The following is a 25,247-nucleotide window of genomic DNA, read 5'->3' on the forward strand; positions in this document are numbered from 1 at the left end:
TATTCTAATGATTTTTATTCCCATTTTATCTCGAGGTTTTGTTTATAGTACTCTATGAAGTAGTGGTAAAATATTAATGTAGTTTAATAAATGGTTAATGAATTGCTATCTTCCAAAAGAATAGCTTTCAAACCTTTCTGATGTCCTTAAAATCATAGTAATTACACATAACCGAGTCATACTACTCATCATGTTTGTAACTTGTTTATAACATCTATAATATAATACTTATTTCTACTTTTTATAAAATATTCACTTGGAATATTAATATTAAAGTTTTTTCATTTTTGCTACTTAGCAGATGAGAAAACAGTGAAAATCTAGTGAACAGCAGTCTCTGCACAGACCATGACCAAGTGCTCTAATTTAATTAGAATTATTCTACTCTATCTAAACTTTTAACCATATTCATCCTCCTCAAATATGACCACTTAATATAAAAGCCGGTATGACTCTCCAGTTTTCACATTCCTTCCTGCAAGGACATTTGGGAGATTGTTTCAGTTACCCCTCCCACTTTTAAACTTCATGTACTTGGTGGTTTTGTTATGAATGAGGGAATTGAAAGTTGAAATAAGTTTTAAACTTTTCTCTGAAAGTGGTACAATCTGTGGTCCTTACCACTTTTGCCAAAATTGAGTCCGATTGTATTGAGCCATCTGCTGAGAAAGCTTTGTCTTCTACTTTCATGAGCTTTGTCCCTCAGCTAGACAATTTTATAATTTTTGCAAAACAGTAGCGTCTAAAGATTATTGTTATGGGGAAGAGACAGAAGTCCTACAGGTTTCTTAGTCCAACACAGTAAAATTAAATGGACTGAGCTGTCTTCTAGCCTTAAAAATCTATGAATCTGAAACACTACTGAGGATAATTTTAGAGTTAAGTCTTTCCAAAAGGAAATGTTCCTAACCTCATGTGGAAATGAGAGCCAAAGCTAGATAATAAAGCAACAAAAAACTGGATACATATTGTCTTTTAAATAGCGTGGGGAAATAGAGTAAAATGAAAGATAAAAGTCAGAAAAAAGAAATGCAAAGAAAGCCAATGCATTAGATAAAGAAAAGCTTGGCCAGCATTAACATGCATGTAAAAGTTTTGTTTGTCATATTTGGGATGTTTACATTACAAAAGGCCATTACAATGATTGCAAACTCGGTGGGGGCTCATCTAGTCTACGCTAGAGTGTCAAAAGAGGAAATGCAAATTCCGCAGGATTTTGCATATCTTCTTCTGATCCCACTTTCGAAAGCAGAGTTCTTAAAGTGAAAGTAGTTCAGACGTGGCTTTTTTGGCGAGCCCCTCCTCTGCCCCCCGTCAAAAAGCCACGTAAACCTTATTTTTTGAGGAAAAGTGGCTTTTCGACAAGGAGGTGAAGGGTTCGCCGAAAAAGCCACAGCTGAACTATTTTCACTTTCTAAAGCTGTGCTTTCTAAAGTGAGATCTGAATCATAGAATACTAGGACTGGAAAGGACCTTGAGAGATCATCAAGTCTAGTCCCCTGCCCTCATGGCAGGACCAAATACTGTCTAGACCATCCCTGCTAGACATTTATCTAACCTACTCTTAAATATCTCCAGAGATGGAGATTCCACAACCTCTCTGGGCAATTTATTCCAGTGTTTGACTACCCTGACAGGAACTGCAATTAGTTGGTGCGGGGAATGGGATAGCACACTCAAAGAGGCAACAACTCCTTTTCTTCCAGCGAGCTGGACAAGGAACCACAGCCAGCTTACATACAGGCAGTCCCCGGGTTACATCAATCCGACTTACGTCGGATCCCTAGTTACAAACAGGGGGGGCGCAGCTAGTGCGGGGTGCCTCCCCCACTGTCGCCGCCTCCGGCGGCCCGGGGGGCACTTCCCCCCAGCAGACCAGGGAGACGCGGAGCTAGCACCCCCCCCCCAGCAGAACAGGGAGACGCGGAGCGGCTTTTCTTGCCACAGAGGACACGGGTCTGCTGGGGGGAACAAGACACCATCCAAAAGGGGACACCCCAGAGCGGAAAAATTAATTTCCTAGGGAACAGCAGGAGCAGCAGGCAGTGAGACCCATTGTGTTACAGTCCCCACCTTGGGAGCAACAGTTCTTTCCCTCTTCAGCACTAGAGCTGCAAGTATCTTGTTAGCATCACGTGAAATTAACAAGTCCCTTCCAGCCTGGCAGAGGTGAAGCTGAAAAATTACCCAGTGGTGTGGATGGGCAAGAATGGGGAGGAGCAGGACAGAAGGGAAGAGGGGATAAGCCCCAACCCCACACTCTGGCTGGAGCGGAGCAGGGTAAGTCCCGAGGGGATGGGTCTGGTTGCAAAGTGGGTGAGTGGACAATGAGGACCCACCTGTGGCTAAACTCCTGTTCCCAACACAGAATTTTTCTTTAAAATTAATCCTGTGGATAAATTCACACACACACTTCACAGGAAGGGATTTCCATTTTCTGCTCAGCAGAATACAACAACAGCTTTGACTATCAATATTTCACTGTGCTCTCCAATGACTATTGATTACACTTAATACCCATTTCACTGAACCATCTGTAGCAAATTCTATTTGGAACAGTAATATGCATTGAATAAACTTTTTTTAGTTATAAAAAACAAAGATTCTGACTATTAAATGAATAACTGGGATCTTTCAGGTCCCCCAAAAGGAAGATTTGGATATAGCATGAAACACTGAAACTTATGATCAATTTTTAATTAAAATGTCAGCCAAAAAAACCTTCATATCAAAACAGTATGTGTTTTTCTTAGAATAAGGAAGTTGTATGAGAATCAGGGTCTTTTCCACCTAACTCCAGCTCCCGCCTCCTCCCCAAAATATGTACCAGTTCCGACTTACATACAAATTCAACTTAAGAACAAACCTACAGTCCCTATCTTGTACGTAACCCAGGGACTACCTGTATTGTGCTACCTGCAACTGTATCTGCACAATAAAATAACGTAACCTTGCTATGGAATTTAAGGAACACCATGCCTTCATATATACAGATAAGAGTTCTTATAGCAATAAGTCAACAGGGCCACAAAAGAAATATAATTGGAACCAGAAAAATCAGAGAAGCTACCTAGCACTGGAATTGAATAGTGGAAGTGATTCATGAGTTTCAAGCAACTGCCTTCTAGTTGTGCTGCTTGGGTTTGTCCTTTTTATATACAGCATCTGTCCAGCTAGTTGGACACATCAGACATTCATATGGCAGCATGCCATAGATCCACCCAATGCTAAAGTTTTATTTACTAAGGGTACATCTAGACTACAGGCTTTTGTCAACAAAGCCTCTGTCGAAGAGGCTCTGTCGACAAAGAGCATCTAGACTACAGCCAGTTCTGTCGACAAAGCAAGCCGCTTTTTCAACAGAGTCTAGATGCTCTCTTTTGAGAAAGCACAGTGTGGATGCAATAGCGCCTTTTGTCGACAGAACTCCGTCGAGAAAAGGCATTATTCCTCGTAGAATGAGGTTTACCGCCATCGACAAAACTGCCACGTTCTGTCGACTTACTGTTGACAGAACTCGACGGTAGTGTAGACGCAGGTATAGTTTTAAAACCCTGTAGTCTAGACACACCCATAGTGATGACCCAGCAAAGTATTCAGGGAACTATCTAATAATAATAATTACCAGATGAAATACTGTCCTTACAAATAAGTGAGGAATATAAGAGAAAGAGTCCCTTTTCTTTCCCATTTCCTCTGAGGTTTGTATTACCTCTGGATTTTAGTAGAAGCTGAGTAAGTATTCAGATCCCAGAAAATGTGCATCTTTTTTTAGTTTTGTAGAAAACAGGATTTGCTATAGCAGTGAGTGTTATAGAAATATCTAAAATTCATCAGTTTTTAAGGCCAGGTGGAAACAGTATGGTCATTTTGTCTGTCCTTGTGCACTGCATAAACCATAGAATTTCATTCAGTAATTCTCTGCCAGTAATACTAACATTAATCCCATAATTTGTCTGAGGTATTTTAAGAGACACATTTCCATTCCGTCAGTCACAGCAACTCAGAGTATCAGATGAACTTTTTGATTGTGACCGTCTCCTGACGTATCATTTATGTATCTATTGCATATCAGGATGCTTGCTATGAAAATTGTTCATGCGCTGTTCTCAAATTTAGGGCTAACACATCAACAAGCAGAGCTTTTATAAATTCAAAAGACTTTGGGGGTTTCCGGATACACTACTTACAGCAAATTCTATGGCCTGTTACAGGTTTCCTTTTCTTCCTTTCTCCATATTAGAGAAATATTGGTGTATAATAAGGCTTTATTTATTTTTGAAATGTTTTATTTTCGTTTTAATTGTTGCATGCAGCCTTTTCAACTCTCTTATCTGTGGTTATCTGGGATGTTTCATGTAGCATTATGACTCTTTCAGTAACACTCCTTTTGTGAAAGGTTCAATTAAGATTCTTTGTCAAAAATATAGAATAGGGGGTTATGCTCCAGACATAATTCCTTTGCTTGTTGTGTTGGTTGAAGTTTGTTCCATGTCTTTGTGACAGTCTATGTGAAATCCCCAAAATATGTGCAACTGCAGGGGCCTTAATAAACTCAAGATTTATTAAGATGGGAGGCGGAAAACTAGATAATGGACTATGTAACATACCTAAAATGCTGCAAAAGATAATCTAGATTGATCCCCTTTGTGCTTGCTCCCCTCTGAAACTTTTTGACAACCACCAAAGGCAGTCAGCTTCTAATATTAAATCTCTTGATACATTCCCTGGTCTGTATTTCCTGAGATCCTTGAGTTAAACTTTTCAGGTTACTTTTCTCTTCTGCCTGAGTTCCAATCCACAAAGCTATTTACATACATTTATCCAGTGATTACATGGATTGCTTGAGGAATATCCATGATGCAGCCCAGATCCATCCAAAATGGTGCTCACTATTTGGGGAAACAGTTTCAGTTCTTGATTTTTCTTTATAGCATAAAGTTCTTTTGAAGTTGTATATGTGCAGCAGTCATTACTCATTCTTGTTTCACATCTTATTTCCGAGTAAGCATACCACACCTGAAAGGCTCTCTGCTGTTCCTTCTAGTCTATTTGATCATGCTCTTACATGATCAATGCTTCTAGTTGGAAATGTAAACCTAAATGTACTAGATATGAGTTCAAAGAGAGGGCTTTCCACTTGCGTATAATTTTGTCAGTATCAATTCTGTCAAGTGTTAATTTTGTTATTTTCTAATTTTAGCATATTTGACTTTGCAACATTAAAATTCTTTTAAGATGGGTCTTTGGAGAGAAGTTTCCTAAGGCTTATTAAGAAAAAGTCAAATTGAAAATAAAAAACACATAATGTAGATCCATGAGACCCTACCATCAGTCTCAGTGACCTTGGGATCTCGCAGATCCACAGTACAGTTCTCTACACCTTGAGCTAACAGTGATTGTTAACAAGAACAAGCTGTCATCTTCTATGTGGACATGCCACTACAGAAGGATGACATGCACATTTTGCCAGTGGGTTTTACTGCCATTTGTTAGTTTACAACAGAATGTTCAAACTCAGGAAATCCTGAGTTCTGTTGCAAATTCTGTCAGGGAATTACAGATTCTGTCCCCTCCATCCATCTTTCTCCTTGGCTCTTGCCCTTGTCCCCACTTCACCCCTGCTCTTAATCTCCCCCATATGTGTCTCATTTACTACTTTTGTCTCCCCTTCCTTAACAGGCTCATTACTCCTCCTTCCCAGGCTCCTAACCTTCCTTCTCTTGTCACTCCAGACCTGTCCCTCTCCCCTTGTGCATTTGAGTCGGGTAAATTCCTCCTCCTGATTACTGTCTGGAAACCAGCAAGGGAAGCACTGTGAGCACAGGTGTCTTAGTTCCTGTTCCTGGCACCACAGCAACTCAGGACAATTGGGAGGAGCAGTTATAAGAAATACTTTGTTCAGTCCTGCACTCCTGGGTTCGAGAATGCTCACTTGCTCTGTGGGGATGATACCCTTGCATTCCAGTGGACATGTAGGAATTACGAGGGGATGGACCTTATTCAGTACCAATGGTATTTTCGGAGAAATTTAGCAGGCAAACTAATAAGACTCTACTATGTATGTGCAAACTAAGATTTTACCAGAGTCTTGTACATTGTCATATTCACACACACATTCAAGGAGATGGTGAACAGTAAAACCTTACATTCAAGTGGCCCACTACTGCATTTCATGTCTCTTTTCTGGAATGTGAAGCCATTACATCTTGTTTAAAAACAAGTTAAGAGGGCAAAACATTTTCCCTACTTCTTTTTTCTTGCAAACAGCTAAATAATTTTCTCAAAAACTTAGAATAAAAAAAAATCAGCCTGAGTCATATGCCCAGTACAAAAAATTGCAGCCCAAGAATACAGTTGGAAAAGTTATATCTGGAAAACAGGGTCTTATAATGAAAAGTATTGAGCAGTGTTAATCACAGGTGTTGTACTCTGCACAGCATGTGATATATTGAAAGATCGGTATTAATCTTTCATATAAACACAAACATTTACTAGCTCTCTTGCTGGTCTGTAAAGCACTATTAAATCTTGTCAATTCCCCCACTGTGATTATTTAGCAGCATGGTCACTCCTTCAAACCTCTCTTCCAAAGAAGCCATAGCTGTATGAAATACATCTGGTCTTACTAGTGCGAGCTAATGTAAAGGAACTCTTTTATCTTTTTTGTCTCATTGTACAGGAGCCAGTCAGCCTGTACTTAGCCTGGCCCAACATTTCATTCAAAAGTCAGTCTTGGTTTAAGAAAATTACCTATAGTTTTTAGTTTGGGGATTCAGTGTTCTCAACACTTAGATTATTCGTGGACACTCAATTTAGCCTCATCCAAATAATTTCAAGATTACTAAAGATTAGTCTTAGTGTTTGCGGTCCCTGTTTGAAGTTAGGCTACACCCTTCCTACAAACATAGTTTTTCATCTCTGCATGTTTGTCTGTCTTTCTCCAGTGTCTTCCTTTGCAGTGTGCTAGCTTTCCATCACAACGTACTCCCATTCTATCTCCATTACCTCTACTTTCTTATCCCAATGCCTAAAGCTAGTGTAGTTCAGGTCAGCAATTTTTAAATATTTCATTGCTTTTAATGAAGAAGGAAGACGTATATACAGATAAAATCTAAATGCCAAATGAACAGCTAAAATAAAGTATGGCTTCTTAATTATACTACTTACAGAATTATCCAATAAATCTTAATCAAATTGGTGGCAATCTTCATTTAAAGCTGGTAAAGTCTGGATCATTCCTATGGTTAATAGATGTACCAGAGCATTGATTTCTTTTGGTTTCTCTATTTTGTGTGGCCATTAGTGAACTATTCTCTCTTGCTAGTAATTACTGATCTCTTAAGAGTTGTTGCTTAATTATATAGCAATCATAAGTAGAAGCTGGGTTTATGAATCCACAGGTAAAAAGTAGCACTTATTGATGCTTTAAAAATTCTGGACTTCTTGTTTTTGTAGAACTTAATTGCTAAGTAGGTCTGATAAGCTATGAATTATTGTATTATTACACGTGATAAACGGTGCACTGGTGTGACAATTTCATTCTGCAGGTGTAACATGTAAAGCAAGATTAACGAGACAGGCTAATAATTAAGCCAACCACCAACATGTAACAGGGGTTATCTTGTCCAATGCTATCATTAAGTGCACCTTAAATTGTTTGTAAATATTTGTATCAATAAAAGCATGTTAATTTTGAAAATATTCCAGTATAAAACTTGATTAATTAAACTAAATGTCCCTTTTTATAAATATAAAGGTTCACTGAAGTCATTCTGTATGGCAACGTGGTTCTTAGATGATAGGATCTTTGGCTTATCTATGCTATGAGCTAACTGCTACACAAAAGAAGAAACAACAGTGAGCATGTATGCATTTACTGTGGTTTGAATTATTTGTTCCATTGGGACAAAGAGGTTAAAATCATTTATGGTAGTATCATGGTTACTAAAGAAGTCCAGTTGTTCTTCTGCACTCTATCTGTGAAACATGATATCTCTGGGGACCGAGATTTAACTTTCCCAGGAGAAAATATAAAAGTGGAATAAAAGGAATGATTTCTGCTTGAGCAAAATAAACCTGCATCCACAAATGATTAACACTGCATAATGAAGTAAAGAAGCAAAAGAGATTTCTAATAAAAGCCTAATAACAAATCCCATTACACCATGGTGCAGTTTTTTCCCTTGAAGTGTATTAGAGTTTTATCAAACCTACCAATTAGATTTCAGCAGTTGTAAGCAAAGTCAGCTCAAATGCTTCAACCATAGCTTAGCTTTTGCTCCTAACAGTTTGTGTAACATGCAAGTTGTGGGTTTAAGGGTGGGTGAGGTTGTTACAGCAAGTAATAGGCTTCATGCAGAGTTTGTGTAATGTTTGTGTCACCATAGGATAATAGTTTCTTGTAGACTAGACACTAGAGTATTGTGCCAGTATATGGTAAAACATCTTATACAGAACATTAAATGTGCTAGATTAGCCTTGCTTTGAGTTGATACAATGGCTCCTGTTTTGTTGCAACCCAGACCTAAAGATAGGATTTACAGAGAGTGATAGGAATAGAGGAGGCAGCTTGCATTTGAGTTTAGTGGAGACAAGAACATTAAATATTATAAAGTAAAAAGTTTATACTAATTTTTACATTAACAGATAACAGGTTGACAGAAAAGCACAGATGTGAGATGATTTTATATGCAGAGTTTTAATATTTTGGTTTTAAAACTAATATTCCTTATGAAAAATTTACTTTGAGTTCTGATAGTTCTGTGTTTGCAACAAAAACGTATTACTGTAATGAGAGGTTAGCATTCATATTATAAATACAGTTCCAGTAAGGAATAAAAACTGGAATGAGAATGTAGAGAAGTGAATGTAATATGATTCATGATGTGTGATCCCTTTGTGAGCTTCCTTACTAACCACAGATTCATGCCACTATTAACTAGTTCTCTTAAATTTGTCATTTGTTGATGATTGTTGCCTCACATTTGTGCAGAAACCAACTTCCATTACAAGTTCTCTTCCCCAAATTTTTTACCTTATCTCACTGGAGTTGTAAAGTAAAAAGGTTGTCAAATGTCAACTCTTGGAAGTAAGTTTACTCTAGTTGTGAATTCTGGCTGCCGTTTTGTTCTATCTTTGCTGCATATGTTGCGATCTTTTAAAAATGACTTAATTTGCTTTGAGGGAAATTCTAATAAACCTCTGTTTTCACTTCCCATTGACCAAAAGATTTTATGGTAAATAAAGTGTACATACCAGTTAAGAATGCAATTATTTTCTTATAAACCCATTATATAGCCACTTTAAGCTTATTACTACTATTGCATACCATTTGCGTAACATTTTATATTAACAGACTTGTTAGGTTGCTATTATTGCTATTCCTATTTTGTAATGTGAAAATTGAGGCTGCCTGTCTAAAACCACAAAGTGAGGCATTCTTAGCTAACAGTGTTACGTTCACACTGCATGTCAGACTGTCAATGTTGACTGACAATTATGTGTAATCGAGAGAGATCTCCACATTTTGGTAAATATGACAACACGTATAACGAGCATGGAATGCCATTCTACTTTTAGGATTGTCTCTAAATTTGATTAAAATCAAATTATACATAATCAAAATAGTATATATAACACATTTTTACATACCGACAATCAATGAACTGGGACCTGACCAGTCCCGAACAAGGGAATTTGCTGGACCAGGGGAGGTCCCTCCTAATATGGCCTGTGCTGTCCTGCTGCCTCCAGATAGGGCTCCAGCCTGGCCCAGCTGATGCCTGCCCAACCATGGCTGCTTCTGGGGTTGGAGCTCCACAGTCAGAGATAAAGGTCCCTGGCTGGAGCACCACAGCTGGAGCTCTATGTCTGGGGCCCAAGCTCTGCCGCTGCTGGAGCTCTATGGCCAGGGCTGGAGCTCTACTGCTGCCGCAGCTTATTGGCTGCTACTGCTGGGCCCCTGCTACCACCTGGCCGCAGAGGTTAGAGCTCCTTGCTATGCCACCTGTACCCTGGCTCCCCGCTGAGTCTCCGGCCCTCTTCCCTCCTTGCCACTATTGCCCTGCAACCCGACCTCCCTATACCTGGGCTCTGTGGTCCACAAACATCTGTGGATGTTGCCAGACCATAAAGTCCCAGTTAAGGGAGGTACAACCTGTAGTTACATAAAGGAAAGAGGTCCCTTTCTGGTAAATGCAGTCCAATCCATAGCGATTTCTTCCTTATAACTCTGCTTTAGTTTTCTGGTCTTTTTGGAGGCTTAAACAAACCATTGGCTTCATCTTGCTGCTTTGTTCTTCCAGACCAGCCTGAATGAGATTTTCTCACCTTTCTTTTAAAACCAATATTAATTTAAATGTACAAAATGATGATATGCAGACTGTTATAAGAATTATCCACTGTGTCCCATGTGCCCAAAAGCATTTTAGTCAGTTGAAACTTTTAATGTTCTAATGTTTTTCCTCCTGTAACTATTAGAATATACAACAGCACTTCACAAAATAAAATTAATAATACAAAAATTGTCAACTTAATGGCTTTTAAAATTGTTTAAGTTGTTTCGGATTATGCCTGAATTATGATACATTTGTTGATTTAGTAATGACCTCTACTGAATATATGTGTATATATATATTTTTTTTCTAGACGATGGGTAAGGCTCCTATTTGGACGAGAATTCCCACTTCAGGACCTTCTTGTTGTCTGGGATGCTTTATTTGCTGACAGCATCACCCTGGATTTAGTCGACTACATTTTTGTAGCCATGTTGTTGTATATTAGAGATGCATGTAAGTATCAATTATTGTTATTATTTTATTTAAAAAGTGAAGTCTCAGGTTTTTGTGTGCGCGTCATTTTTTTTAACAAAACTGATGGGGAACATCAGAAATTTCTGAATTTCATTTTGAAAACTTTTTGTATAATTGAAAATTATTTAAAATGCTAACTACTGCAGGAGTCCCACAGTACCCAGTGTGGTCTGATATATTTATGAAAGGCATTGAATGTTAGAGTTAAAACTAAGATTTGTTTTCTGAATAGTATTGTCTGTTTTGTTGTGAACTGAATATATAAAGTAGAGTTATAAAGACATGTGCAGAGCTCCACCTTCTGACAAATGTAATGTAATGAAAAAGTCTCTCTTCATGGAAATATGTTTCCGATATAAGGGATAGAAAATGTTGAAGGCAATTATTAAAGACAGCAACTGATAATATTCTAACATATATCCTCAAGGAAATTTACATATGTAGATGAGTCACACATGCATGTTTTTTTCTATGAGGGTATATTATTTAAATAACAAATAACTTAACAATTATTTGAAAACACACTTTTGAAATGTTCTCAATGATGAAATATTTATTGTGCTAATGAAATGCAATAGATACATTTGAATGTGAGGCTGGAACAAGAAGAACATAAAAAATATAGATAATAGTCCATCCCTTAACTTGCATTTTTGCGAATGGGGGAAAAGAACACTAACTGATTGATTAAAAAATTCTTAGTTATAAACCTGAACATATTTCTGGTAATTACAGATATAAGATTCTGTTTTTTATCATAAATCACACCTTTCCATAATGAACTGTATTTTTCATAAAATATGTATACATTTTTATTATAGAGACAAAGTAGATGAGGTATTACTTCCCACCATACCAACTTTTGAGAGTCAGAGAAAAAGATACTTTCAAGCTCTGTGTGGCTCAAAAACATGTCTTTGGCTCAGTAAAAGATATCACCACCATCCTCTTGCCTCCCTCAGATTCAGGGACTGACACAGATACAACACCACAATACATTTTTATAGTGCACTCGTCAAAATTTTATACATGCTCATTGCCATTAGTTTAAAACAATATTTTAGATCCAACAAGTTCTTTCATTGTAGCACATGTAGTTCCAACACATCTGTGCCTGCTAGTTCCACTGACTGTTGTGGGACTGCTTGTGTATGTAATTGTATACAAGTACAAGCAGAATAGGGACTTTACATTTCTCATGATGCTGCTGCCACTGAATTATTTGAAGAGGTTTTAAGATGCTTGTTGATGTTTGAGAATGACCTGATTCAAAGTCATTATTGTCTATAAAAGTAAATCTGACTGTTGTGCAGATGCATTATTCAGAAAAAGCCTTGAAAATTTTATTGGAAAAATTTAGATTAAAATATTATTGTAACAGATTTTTTTTAATCAATATTTTTTTTATTATTGTTTCCCTCTTAAAAAATGATGGGAAAGTGTTTTGTGCACATGAGCATTCCCTGAACTTTTGGTTTCCTGCAAAATTAGACATAGGCATTGGCATGAAATAGCTGTGAACTGAAATAGTGTACTCAGTATCAGTATGGAATCAGCATATCAAGCTCTTTTCACTTTTCAGTTCCCATGCCCATTCCAGCCACTGCAAGTAGCTTTTACAAACAGAGCTAGTTTGCCAAAGTCAAATATACTATATTAGAAATTGACAGGAGTATACTTTCTCATTTAGATGAACATAAATATAAAAATACATAACTTACCCTCATAGATATTTTAAATTATTTTTAAGCTTAGTGAGGTCGTACAGCATTGTAGCCACACACAAGTACAGAATAGACTGTCAAACCCAGATTCAAAATAGGTATGGAGGCATTTCACATTTCTTGACTTTGAGAAGAAAATGTGTATGTGGGTCAATATCTTGTATAATTTTGCAGTTTTCAGCTTTTTTATCATAGCTAGTAACTGAGCTTTGAGCAGGAAACAAAGTATTTTAGGATTCTTGAGAATACCAAGTTCTGTTCTGAATTTTTAAAGCAACTATTTATGGGAAAACTTTCGTTTTAAGTATTAATTTGTTAGGGATTTGTTTTAATTAAAATACCCAGTAATAACAACCACCCACACTTTAAATGAATGGATTGGAAAGTTTGAAATGTAAAACTCTATACATTTTAAACAATGAAATTTAATATTAAAAGTTCTAAAACAACTTGAACTATTGCAAAGCAAACCATAAGGTATAATAAACCTGCAATAATGACATTTTCATAGATAAAGTTTAGGTTAGCTTTTAAATAATGTCCATGTTAGATTTTTTTAAAAAATATTCCTTGTTTGATTTTTGTTCTTGCTGCCATACATACAGCAAGTTATGTTATCTTGCTCTCAAGAGCATGGCTTCAATAAACTATTTCTGGTATAATTTCATCCTTTATTTTAAAAATAGACAACCTTGGAAATAAAACATTTAGATAAATACTTATTGTACCTATGAAAAATCTGGTTGTAATGATCTGATCATTCAGAAGATTACCAATATTTCAGCATTTTTATGAAATCCCAATTCTGCAACCTGCTCTGCACAGATGCACCCTTGTACAAATGCCAAGCCCTATCATTCCTGAAAATCCACACACATTTACAGAATCAGCCCTCAGCCACCAGTTAACATGAATCATAGTGCATTGTGTCTAGTAAATATCTGCCATTTTGTGAAAAAAATCAAGCAGAACATCAGAGGTATTTTCCTATAAAATCTTGGGTCTGAATTATGCACACACTCTTTTCTTAAGATTGAGCATGGGAATATATCCTATCTATGGGCAGTAGCCTGGTGAGTTCAGAAAGGAGGCTTGAGGACGTTTATTTCAGGGCATTTTTTCCACTGCAAAAATATACAACTTTAGTACCATTGCATATTGTTGTATTTAAAAAGATGCAAAAATACAATAGTCTTGAAACTTCTTTTCTTTCAAGGAAAAAAAAGGAGAGGCTGCTAATGTTTTGCATATTTGTCTGATGTCCGGTACATCGGGATTTGACAGTGGCTGAATGTACAAAATGACTGCTTTTTCAATGTTTGTTTCTGCTTTTAAACCAGTGTGTCCATTTCCATTGTTATTGAATGCCCAAAAGTGTGATGGATGCTTTGCAGAAGTCAATGAGCAACTGTCCCCTCTCTAAAGAGTTTTCATAGTACTTTGGTGATTTCTGTTGTACAATAAGATGTTTGGGAAGTTATATTTACTTCAGCTACATGGCTACTCTAAGAAGAATTAGTATGTAGAATAGAAGGGAGAATTGGTATCACCATTCTTGTGTTTTGGACTTCGTGTGAATGCAACTTAAACTTTTTAAGACTGAGGAACACCAAACAATTTTTTTTTTATGAGGAGCACCGAGGATTTTTTTTGTTGGAGGGGGAAGGTTGGGGGAAGGTTAGAGTGCAAAAAAAAAAAAAGTCGCCTGCCCCTTTAAGGGAGGCCATTTTGAATTCTGTTGTTGTCTGCGGCACATCTCCGACTGACAGCGTGCCTCGGAATGAAGTTTAAGAAACACTCAACCAGATGACCATGATGGTCCGTTCTGGCTTTAAAGTTTATGAGGACTGGGCAATGTCAAACAAGACACTCCTCACGTGGCTGGCAAGAAATGGAAACTTGATCACATGCACAGCTAATCCACATGGCTCTAGCAATTCAGGATTAGTGGGTCATGGATATTTCTTTAATGGAGGAGCACTCATATTTCTGTGAGCACAGAATGGTCAATTGTTCAGAAAGACTGCAATGGATGTCTTGACCATTTACTCTCAGCGGAAGTTTATTTACATGATATCCCATCACCAGAAATAAGAAAGATCCTGAATAGGTTTTGGAAGAACAAAGATTTCATTTTCTGAATTAACCATCTGTTGTCCCAGCCATATGTGGTGTCCATTCCATTTGTGGTTGGTGGTGATCATCATGAAAACATTCCATATAATTTAAAATAATTAGATACAAAGGGAGACCTTTTAACTAATTTCTTGATATAATCAATTGGACTGAGTTAGTTGACTAAGTTGATGAAACACATGCTTTTGCTGAGACTGCCATTTTGTTCCCCAATATTTTTAAGATCTAGTCCTTCTGGTTGCTAAGAAAACCTTCAGAATGTGAGCTGACTGTAAGAGTGGCTACAGTCAACAGACTACAAAAGTAGCACTGAAAGATGAGAATTGCCCCTAATTTTACATCTCAAACATAGTTGAGATTGGGACTAGTTTGCTATTTAGCAGTTAATTTGTGTACGTGCTCTAAAATCCAAATGTTTATTTAGATTGTTTCGAAATCTGCTGCACTTTGTGGAAATCCAGGATAGTTATCCAAATTTGAGATTGATTAATCCAGCATTTCCTGAGAGAGTCCTCCCCTTTTATTAAAAAAAGTGTAATAAAAATTTTGCAGTTCTTTTAACTTCTGTTTGCACTCCTCTGGGGATTAAACTATAGCTTGATTTTTATACCCAACAACTCACTACAGATCTCAACTACTGCTTACCCACAAGTCATTTGAAGAGGCATTATTTTAAATGTTATTCGGGGTAAAATTGAGGCCTATAATGTGACTAGAGTCAGTTTGACAGACCAGAGACAGACTCATATGTAGCGGGACTGGTTTTCTGTTAAAAGCTTGGATGTTTGTAGGTAGCCAGATGCCAAAATAAGCTGACATGCCAAGTAAGATGGCCATTGAACCTAGGCAGCAGCATGTGAATCCTGCTCTTGGCTGCTTTCTGAGGATGTGTTTTGTGCACATTATTTGCTCTCTGGATTGTGTTTTGCAGAATTTTGCCCTGAGAATAAAATTTCTGGTTTAAGAGTCAATATATCAGAGTTCTCTAAAATCGAAGTGCATACTCTGATTTTACTTTAGAAGTATCATCAAGGAAAATAGCATTAATTAAAGAAAAGGAAGATGGAAGACAATAGTCTACGGCAGCATTAAGGTAATGTGAGCATGCCGTATGCTCCACACCCATTTTATGAACCAATGGGATTGAATGTGACCAAACCAAAGCAAGTAGCTGTAACTCTCATCCTGCTTAGCGTGTTCAAAGGAATTGCTAAGTGTCAGGAAAGTACTCATAATAGAAAACTCTGTTCTAAACACAGGTGTTAGGTTGACATTGACTGTGATGCCTGGGTACTGTCATCAGTCAGCACTGCAATTTGTTTATATTGAAAAATACACGTAGAACACAAATCCAAGATCATATTTTCCCCATAAACTGCTAGACAATAATTTAGTGCAGAAAATATAAGAATACTGGAAAACTATGCTCTGACCCTAAGACAATTTTTTAGCCCTTTTTTCACCATGGCATGGAAATGGTAGTGCAAAATGGAAATGCTAGTCTCTCCTTAACTGTGCCACTGCTGCTGCCCTGCAACTTTAATCTGTCTTACTGGAGTGGTCTTCCAGCTTTCTTCAACAGACATCTGTACTTGCGGATGGAGCACTATACATAGCAGGAGAACCTGTCATACCTTGTCCTTCCTAAGATGGAAGTCACTGTTAGGGCACACTGAATGAGCATCTTGACCACCTCACATGTTGACCTTTGTCCTAAGGACTCCCTCTGGAACATTATTTATCTCTGACTTGTAATGCACTGACAGTGTGTGCTACTAGATTTCTCTGAATCCCCACTGCAAGTCTAGACTGTTTTGTTTCTCTTCTTATACAACACGTATACATGACTATAGAAACAAGTGGTCCAGATCTCTTCAGGAGCAGATGCACCTTATATCACAGTGCAGCTGTCTCTAGTACAGTGAAGGGCAGTGGGCATGCACAGCGAAAAAAAGAGAGAACACAGTTTTATGGGATAAAACATTCCCACATTTACTTAGTCATGCCTAGTGTCTGCTTATGGTAGCACACCCTTGGCTAAATCATACTTGCCACATCCAGTGGACAGAGTTAAGATTACAGGGTAGGGCTGGTGTGTAGATTAACTCTGTGTTATCTGGTTTTCAGAACTTTAAGCATAAGTGCAATTAATCTTATGGAAGAGTACAAGACATGGATAGTCATTTGTAACTACTAAGAGAGTCTCTGGGCAGCGAATTTGTTTCACTATGATGGTATCTACAAGGCCTAATGATGATATAAATGCTAACCTGAGTTATTTCACTGCTGACCAAAACATGTAAGAAAGGCAAGAAATGTCAGTACTATGAAGATACGCACAATCTGTTTTGAACCAAGAATGGGTGGTGCTTAGAGGAGATACACTTACAATTTTTCCCATGCTGATTCATGGAGCCAGTAAGTCAGAGGGAAGGGGGAGATAAACCTTAGGTGGTAACCAATCCCTGCCAATAGTGAGCTGTCCCACTAGCCAAGCTAGTATCTAACCAACACTAAGGCAAGCCAAGACCAATGACTATAGCAGAACCTGGCAAGATGGCTGTGCCCCAGTGAGACTGATCCAAGGCCAGAGGAAGCTTCAGGTGTATCTGAGCCCCACTAAAAAGGCACCAACCCCTGCGTTACTCAGCAGCCAGCCTAAGTTTTAAAATAGGTTTAAAAGATATTGCTTCTATCCTTGCTTCAACAAAAACATTGATTATTTTTACTGGGTAATATGATCAACCTCTCTGTTAGTTTCTGTGCCAGGGTCAGTGGTATCCAGAGCTTCTAAGGCATCCAGTGTCACTACTTGTACTCTAATAAGTATGTAGTTGAAAAGTCTTGATGCACAACCAGAAGAAATTCACACACAAACATGCTTGTGAGTCAGATTTAGCAGTCCTGATGACCTCTTTCCTTCTGAGACAAAATGAACTGTGTCTTTGTCACTTTATCAGGACAACCTGTGTGTTTCAAAGCACAAACAACAGTGTGTCCAGACAACAAAGAATTGTTAACTTGTATCCTTTCTGATGCGCTACCTACAGATCTGTCACGTTGAATTCATCAAGGCTCCCTTCCTTGAAGATGAGGTTTAATATATCTTTCAGAGGATTCCAGCTGGTTCTGTAAAAAGACAGCTAAAGAGATAAAGGACATGACAGAAACCATCAAAGTGTTTAGATGAGGGTGTGTCTGCTTTCCTCTGGAGCTGCTGAGACAGATCACTATCATTCAGAGAAGGCAGGATTCATAAAGACAGGATGCTGCATTCCATAGTGAATAGAATTTCCAAAAGCCATAAACCACACAACAAAAACCATCTCTGACAGTTTAATATTACCTATATTTTCTCTTGCTGAAGAATGCTCAACATCTGGCAGTCTTTCTTTCTGATTTTTTCAGGTACTGACAATAGGGAAACTTTTTCTTTCTCTCCTTGTTTAATATTTTGGATACAGGTTGAAGTTCTTTCTACAGTTTATCTAATTTTGTATTTTGCAGCTTCTATTCAACATGCATGGAAAGGCTGTAAAATTTGTCAACACAAATAAACTTGTTCTTTCAGGAAAATTCAAACATATTTTGCAAGCAGTCATAAAATATGTAAAAATATTTCCAGTTCATAGATGAGAGAATTCTTGTCCCACTCTGAACAATGACGTTCTGCAGAAACTTTTGCTCTTTGTCCCAGTATCCTGCTTTAAGATGTATATTGTCCTTTAAAATAAACTGAATAAGAAGGCAAATGAAATTAAAATGTGCAGGCCTTATATTAAAGTCTTTTGTTAGTCAAACCAATGCTGCTAGTCCAGACAAAATTTAGATAAGAACAAGTTTTAGAGTAAGACTTTAACACTGTTAATGTCAATACACTGAATCCTGCCTTCCCAAAACTTTTCAACAATGTTCAACTCTCCTCCAAAGGTAGTTCTTCCTTGCCTTTTTAATGAAAACTGCCCAGGTGCAGGGCTAGTGAGAGGCATGTGCATATGGCCCTGCAGATTATTATTGGTCCCACTCCAAGCTCTAGTCTCATTCACTAGAGATGTAGACAATTTATTTTATTACATATTAAAACAATAATTATTAAAATTTCATATTATATTAAAAATACCTATGTGCATACATTTGTCTTGTAGAAGTAACATGTTCCTTATGACATATACAAATAAGGTTGAAATATATACATCCATTTTAAACCAAGCGCCATAGTGAAGTCCGTAATGTGCACGCTGCAGTGCAAAATATAGAGAGATGCTTGTGTGTCGTGCACTTTGGGCTAACAGCTTTTTGACAATTTTGAGTGTGTAAATGACATTTTCCATTTTTTGCACTACCTGGTGAGTGTGTGTGTGTGTATAAGTATAGCTTTAAGTTTATGTAAGCAGGGGAATGGTCCCGCTCTTGTGGAGAACTTTCCTGGCTTCTATACACCCCGGTGAAATGAACCAGCGAAAGGATCTGAGTCCCCGCTCCCACTTCCTTTACCCCACGGCTCCCTGATCCTGAGGGCTCCCCTTCCACTCTCCTGAGTAGCAGAGCCCTTGAAACCCCAACAAGGCTGGGCCCAGGTTTCCTGGGGCTTAATCCCTGACCTTGTAATCACTAGGGGCAGGAGTTAGGGTGTCCCCACTCCGAGGTGCTCTCTTTACACTGCAGGCCTTCTTGGCCCAGTGATCACTTCATAAGGTTCAAAGCAAATACAATTTATTAAACATCAACTGATTAAAGAGAATAGAATAAGAAACAATGAGAATGGTTAAATGAGAACACACAGCCCTGCTCTGTAGCACAGGGACATCAACACAGCAGTCTGCAGAGTGTAAGGACAGTTCACAGTCTCTTCCTTAGAAGCCCTGGAAGTGCTGCAAGGGGCTGCAGGCTGGACACACTTGCACTGGCAGTGACCACACAGCCTCAGTCTCTAAGTGGCCAGACCCCTCTCCCAGTCCAGAGCCTTTCCCCACACTTTGCAGGTCCCAGTAGCTCACCACATCCGGCTGCAGGCTGTGCTGCTTGGCCAGTTCCAGCTCCTTGTGTTGTTTCTCTGTTCCTTTTGGCTTTCTGAGCACTGCCAGTCTGCTGCTCAACACAGGGTCTGCACTGCTTGGCCGGTCTGTGTCTGGTTCTGTCGCTGCAGGACTTCTTCTTGTACTCCTCTTTCAGCTCTCTGTCTTTGCAGGACCTCTTCTGCACACAGCTTGTTTGTTCAGAGACAGAGCCAGAACAATCCCCACTTACAACCTGTCAGTCAGGCTGAGCTGGAGTGTTGACTGCTTTCCATTGTCTCTGGGGTCTGTCAGTCTCATGAACCCTTCCCCTTCTGAAGCTGGTAAACCAAAAAACTCCCACAGAGTTTTAGTAAGGGGTAACAGTCCCCTTACATTTAGGTGGGGGGCAGTTGTGTGTATAAACAAAGGGATTTTAAAAAGTGGGTGATTATGTAACTGCTGAAAACCCCAGTGGTTACACAGTTACACACATCTGTACACGGGGTGGCAGCCAGCTCACCAGGACCAAGGTGGGAGCCTGCATATAACTGTTAATGGTAGTAATAAACCCAGGCTTATCCGTTAACTATTTAAACAGTTAGGCTTTTACACATGTGTATATATATGTGGCCCTGCTCCCATGCCATATAGTCAAACTAGGCTGCACAAATAATCACACTGGGCCTGCCCAGGTGATTCTCCTGAAGTCAAGAAGAGTTCAACTGGATTATATAGTAAGAAACATTTAAAAAATCTATTCCCAAGGTGTTTGTGAATTAGACTAGAACTAGGGAAAGTACTAGACATTTTTTATTACTTTAAGATTATGTATAGTTTCAGCTTTGTTTTGCAAATTCTAGCATATAACAAAAATGTATTATTAAAACAATTCATTACAAGGATCAGCCAATATAGAAAGGCTAACAAATTGCCTATGCTTGGTCCAGATACTCACATTGGATTACCTAATATCCAAAGATTGTCATGATGGGTGGTTATATTATGCATATTTATCATAAGGAATTTTTTTCCTTTTCTTCCTATAGCTGTCCTCTCAACTAGAGAGTTAGCTTGTTCCTAGGCAGAACAGCCAAAAGAGAGCCTGTGGCAAACATCTGGCAAACCATCTTTCTGGATGCCTTTCATTATATATTAAAAGACTATATTAGGAAGAGTATTTTAAAAAGTACAAGTTGCTGTAGCAAACTACTATGCTTGACTGTCCTTTCCACTTCTTGTCACCGACATTTCTTGATTTTTCCCTCCATCCAGCATATGCCATCCCCTGGTTTGTAGTACCAGAGAATTAGAGCAATCCAGAAGAAAGATTCTCTGAGTTAGCTGTATATTCTTTCCAGAACAAAATGTCTATATTACAATATATTACTTTCTTCCACATTCGGGAGACATTCTTTTTCAGTACTTTTTTTTCCTCATGAAAAGTTACCTTTTCTGCAACACACAAAGTTTATATCTGTTACTTGCTGGTAGACCTTGGAGGCATCCCAAACATTGAAAACCTCTCTAGAAATTATTTCAGCTTATTTTTCACAATAGAAAATAGGAAAAAAATGTAAAAACAAGAATTGATCCTATCTATTAAATTCAACATTTTTTTCCCTGAAGAAAGTTGTCCAGACAAAAGTAAAATGCATTTCTACTACTATGTTTTGGTTTTAACCTGTTCCATATTTGGCAGCATTTAACTTTGTACCTTTTTTCTTTGTATGTTTTTTTTATTTTTCTCACTTTTTCCTTTGGGATGTTAACACTAGACTACTACTTCAGTTTCCCAAGAATCACTTAATAGGAAATAGTGGTGTTTAGTGGTTAAATAAGAGGCTTTTGAGCCATTACTTCAAGATTTTGTTCATAGGTAACCCACCGGCTTGTTTTGGCTACGTCTAGACTACATGCCTCTGGCGACAGGCATGTAGATGAGGCTACCAGGCATAGGAAAATGAAGCGGCGATTTAAATAATCGCCGCTTCATTTAAATTTACATGGCTGCCGCGCTGAGCCGATCAGCTGTTTGTCGGCTCAGCGCGGTAGTCTGGACGCGCGGGTGTCGACATCAAAGGCATTTGTCGACCACCCAGGTATGCCTCTGATGTTGACACCCGCGCGTCCAAACTACCGCACTGAGCCGACAAACAGCTGATCGGCTCAGCGAGGCAGCCATGTAAATTTAAATGAAGCAGCGATTATTTAAATCGCCACTTCATTTTCCTATGCCTGGTAGCCTCATCTACATGCCTTTGTTGCCAGAGGCATGTAGTCTAGACGTAGCCTATGTGGCCTCAGAGAAGTCACCTAATTCTTCTCTATTTACCCTTGTTTTAATCACTTATTACAGTTTTTTTGTTGTGGATCATAGGCATATCTAACTTGATATTACACATAGCCTAAGTCTGTTGATTTACATTTCATGGCAAAGACAAATTGATAAAAGTATTTTGGAAAAAAAGTAAATCCATGCTATCACAATGACCACCTGAGATGGAAATTGGATAATTCTTGTAAGGGGAACAGGGACTTCGTCATCTCCTCCAGATGTTATTTCTGATCAAACTTTTTTATGGAAATATGAGAAGTCCTCCAGCACCTTAGAGACTGACAAAATATATATAGTATCATGAGCTTACCCACAAAAGCTCGTGATAATATATAGTTTTATTAGTCTCCAAGGGCATATCTATACTGTTACTTCAAAATAACAAGCAGAGCATCCACACTACCAAGCCTGTTATTTTGAAATAATAACTCCTGCTTGTGAAGAGGAATAAGCTTATTTTGAAATAGTTATTTTGGGAGTTATCATTTCAAAATAACTTGGAACTGTAGCCATAGCCTAAGGTACCACAGGACTAGTCCTTGTTTTTAAAGTTACAGGCTAACCCTTCTGAGACTTTTAGGGAAATGTTACCCTAGCTTAATCTGATATGATAATGAACTCTAACAGCTTAGTCTTGATAAGCAGAGCAGGTGAGAAATACGGTGAAGTTTCTCTGGACAGTAGGGAGAGACCATCAGGTTGACCAGGGAAGAATCACAAAGGGATTACATTTGTATGTATGTAAGGGTTTCTTTTCTTCTCTTTGTACGTTAAGGGGAATATACCTCATTAGGATTGCCAACTTTCTAATCAAACAAAACAGAACATTTTTGCCCCCAACTCTTTGAGATCCCACCTCCTCTCAGTCCATCTCTCCTCCTTTTGTTCCTTGCTCTCCCCCACCCTCACTTACACTTTATATCCATGGGTGTATCAGTGATTTGAAGGGCTCTAAAAATGAGTATCTGCCTCACCGGGTATGGAGGCGGATAACCATGGCTTATTTTTGTGGATATGGATTCAGATACAGATACTAATTTCATAACTGGAACTAGGAATGTAAATACTCCTTTAAAAATTTAGCTGTTAAACTATATAATTTTAATTGTTTAACTAGTTAACCGTGGAGGGCTGCACCGGCCCAGCTAGGCCCACCGTGCTGCGGCTGGAGGGCAGCTGGACAGGCTGCTGTGGCTGGGGGGCTGCTCCTGCCTGGCTTGGCTCAGCATACCGGGCTGTGGTGGCCCAGCATAGCCCTCCAATCAACCAGTAAGGCTAATGTTTACTGGGTAACTTTTTACATCTCTTTCTAGAACCCTGTACATTTGTGGCTATCCACATTGTCTGCAGGAATCTTCATCTGCAGATGTCAGTGCAGACATCCATGGCTTTTTTTTACAGATACAGATGTGGATACAAATTTTGTATCCGCACAGGGTGATATTCATTTTCACCAGGATGGGACAGGTGGTTGGGCCATGGGAAGGGGTAAGGACTCTGGTTGGAGGTGCAGGCTCTGTGGAGGGGCAAGGAATGAGAAGTTTGGGGTGCAAGAGGAGGTTGTGGTCTGGGTGGTGGGGCCCAAGGAGTTTAGCGTGTGAGAGAGGACACACTGGATTGAAGCAGGGGATTTGGGGCGAGGGAGGGGACAGAAATTAGGGGTTCATTGTGCAGGGGGGTATTCCAGACTCTGGCAGGGGGCTGGGGTGTGGGATGCTGAGGGCTCTGGCTGGGTGTGAGTTCTGAGGAGGGGCCAGGAGTGAGGGGTTTGGGGTGAAAGAGGGGACTATGGGCTTCAGCCAAAGGTTTTGGAGTGCAGAAGGGGGTTCAGAGTGTGGCTTTTGGGAGGGCGGCTGGGTGTGGGAGGTGGCTGGGGTGCAGACTCTGGGTGACACGTACATGGGGTGGCTCTCCAGATGTGACAAGATCTGAGGTGGAGGGGTGGCCAGGGAGCTCTGCCTCTGTCTGCAGGCATATCCCTCCCCTCACCGCCACACACACAGAGCTCACGATGGCTGTGGTTCCCAACCAGTGGGAGTAATGGGGCTGGTGCTGGGGCCAGGAGCCGAGCCCCTCAGGCCATTCCTACACCTAAGCGCTGAGGGACGTGTCGCTGCTTCTGGGGAGCGATGCTGAGCCAGGTAGGGAGCCTGCCAGCCTCACCAACTGGACTTTTAATGGCCCAGTCAGTTGTGTTGACAAGAGCCGCCCTAACCTTACCGTAAGCTGTGCAACCATGCAGCTCCCTAGCCCAGCCTCCGAAGTGCCATTGCTGAGCAAGGACAGACTGAACCTCATGCTCCTTCCTAGGATTGCCAGGTGTCCAGTTTTGAACCGGACAGTCCAGTATTTGAGCTTTCTGTTCAGGAAATAAATTGAGAAAATATAAATGAGAATATAAATGTCCAGTATTTTCTAAATAAGATGTCAGGTAGATTGTGATGTAATGTCAAGTGTGTCTAGTATTTTTGTTGAAACCATCTGGCAACCCTAGCTGAACCCAGCTGCAGCCAGGGTGGCCTGGACATGCCAGAACATTCCTATCACAGCTGAGCACCACCACAGCCCGGCCCGGGAGTCCCCGTCATAGCCTAGGCAGCCCAGCCATGGAGTCTCCCTTCCGTGGCCTGGCCTGGCCCGGCCTAGCCTGGCCTGGACCGGACCGGACCGGACCTAGCCACATGCCAGCATTTGGCACAGCTGGGACGGCCCTCCCCCAATTGCAACCCAGCATTGGCTGGAACCTGCTGGGTTGTGGGGAGAGATGCTTCCCTCACTCCCCATCCCCTCTTTCCCCACAGCCCATGTGCTGCTGCCAGGATAGAGAGATTGAGGAAGTCCTTTCTCCTCACAGGAGCCACGGAGCAATTTCCTTCACTTAAACCCTTCAACCAGGCCCCACCCTAGAACCCACACCTCTACCCTGAGCCCCTCATCCCTAGCCCCACCCCAGAGCCTGCCCACTAGCCAGTGCCCTCACATTCCCGAATCCCCATCTTCTCTTCCAGCTTTATCCCCAGCCTCATCCCAGAGTTTGCACCCCCGGCCACAGCCCTCACATTCCTTCACCCATCTCTCTGCCCCAGACCTGAGCCCGCACACCCAGCTGGAGAGCTCACACTCCTGCACTCTAACCCTCTGCCTAAGGCCTGAATCACTTCCTATGCTATGAACCCCTTGATCCCACCCCCTACAACCTGCATTTTCTTATCTCCATCAATATGATAGTGATGTGTCACAC

The 25,247-nt window shown here is 39.7% G+C and overlaps 1 protein-coding gene across 7 annotated transcripts in view; it reads left to right on the forward strand.

Moving 5' to 3' along the window:
• Positions 1–25,247, forward strand: part of TBC1D5 (TBC1 domain family member 5) — a 525,247-nt gene that overhangs the window by 373,285 nt on the left and 126,715 nt on the right. For all 7 annotated transcript variants that reach the window (XM_089776643.1, XM_075922103.2, XM_075922104.2 and 4 more), the window contains one exon: positions 10,651–10,793. In XM_089776643.1, the coding sequence (XP_089632769.1) occupies positions 10,651–10,793 (143 nt within the window). The remainder of the gene's footprint in view (positions 1–10,650; positions 10,794–25,247) is intronic.

This window comes from Pelodiscus sinensis, chromosome 2, assembly GCF_052426305.1.
Source record: "Pelodiscus sinensis isolate ZL-2025 chromosome 2, ASM5242630v1, whole genome shotgun sequence".
In the NCBI taxonomy this organism is placed as follows: Eukaryota; Metazoa; Chordata; order Testudines; family Trionychidae; genus Pelodiscus; species Pelodiscus sinensis.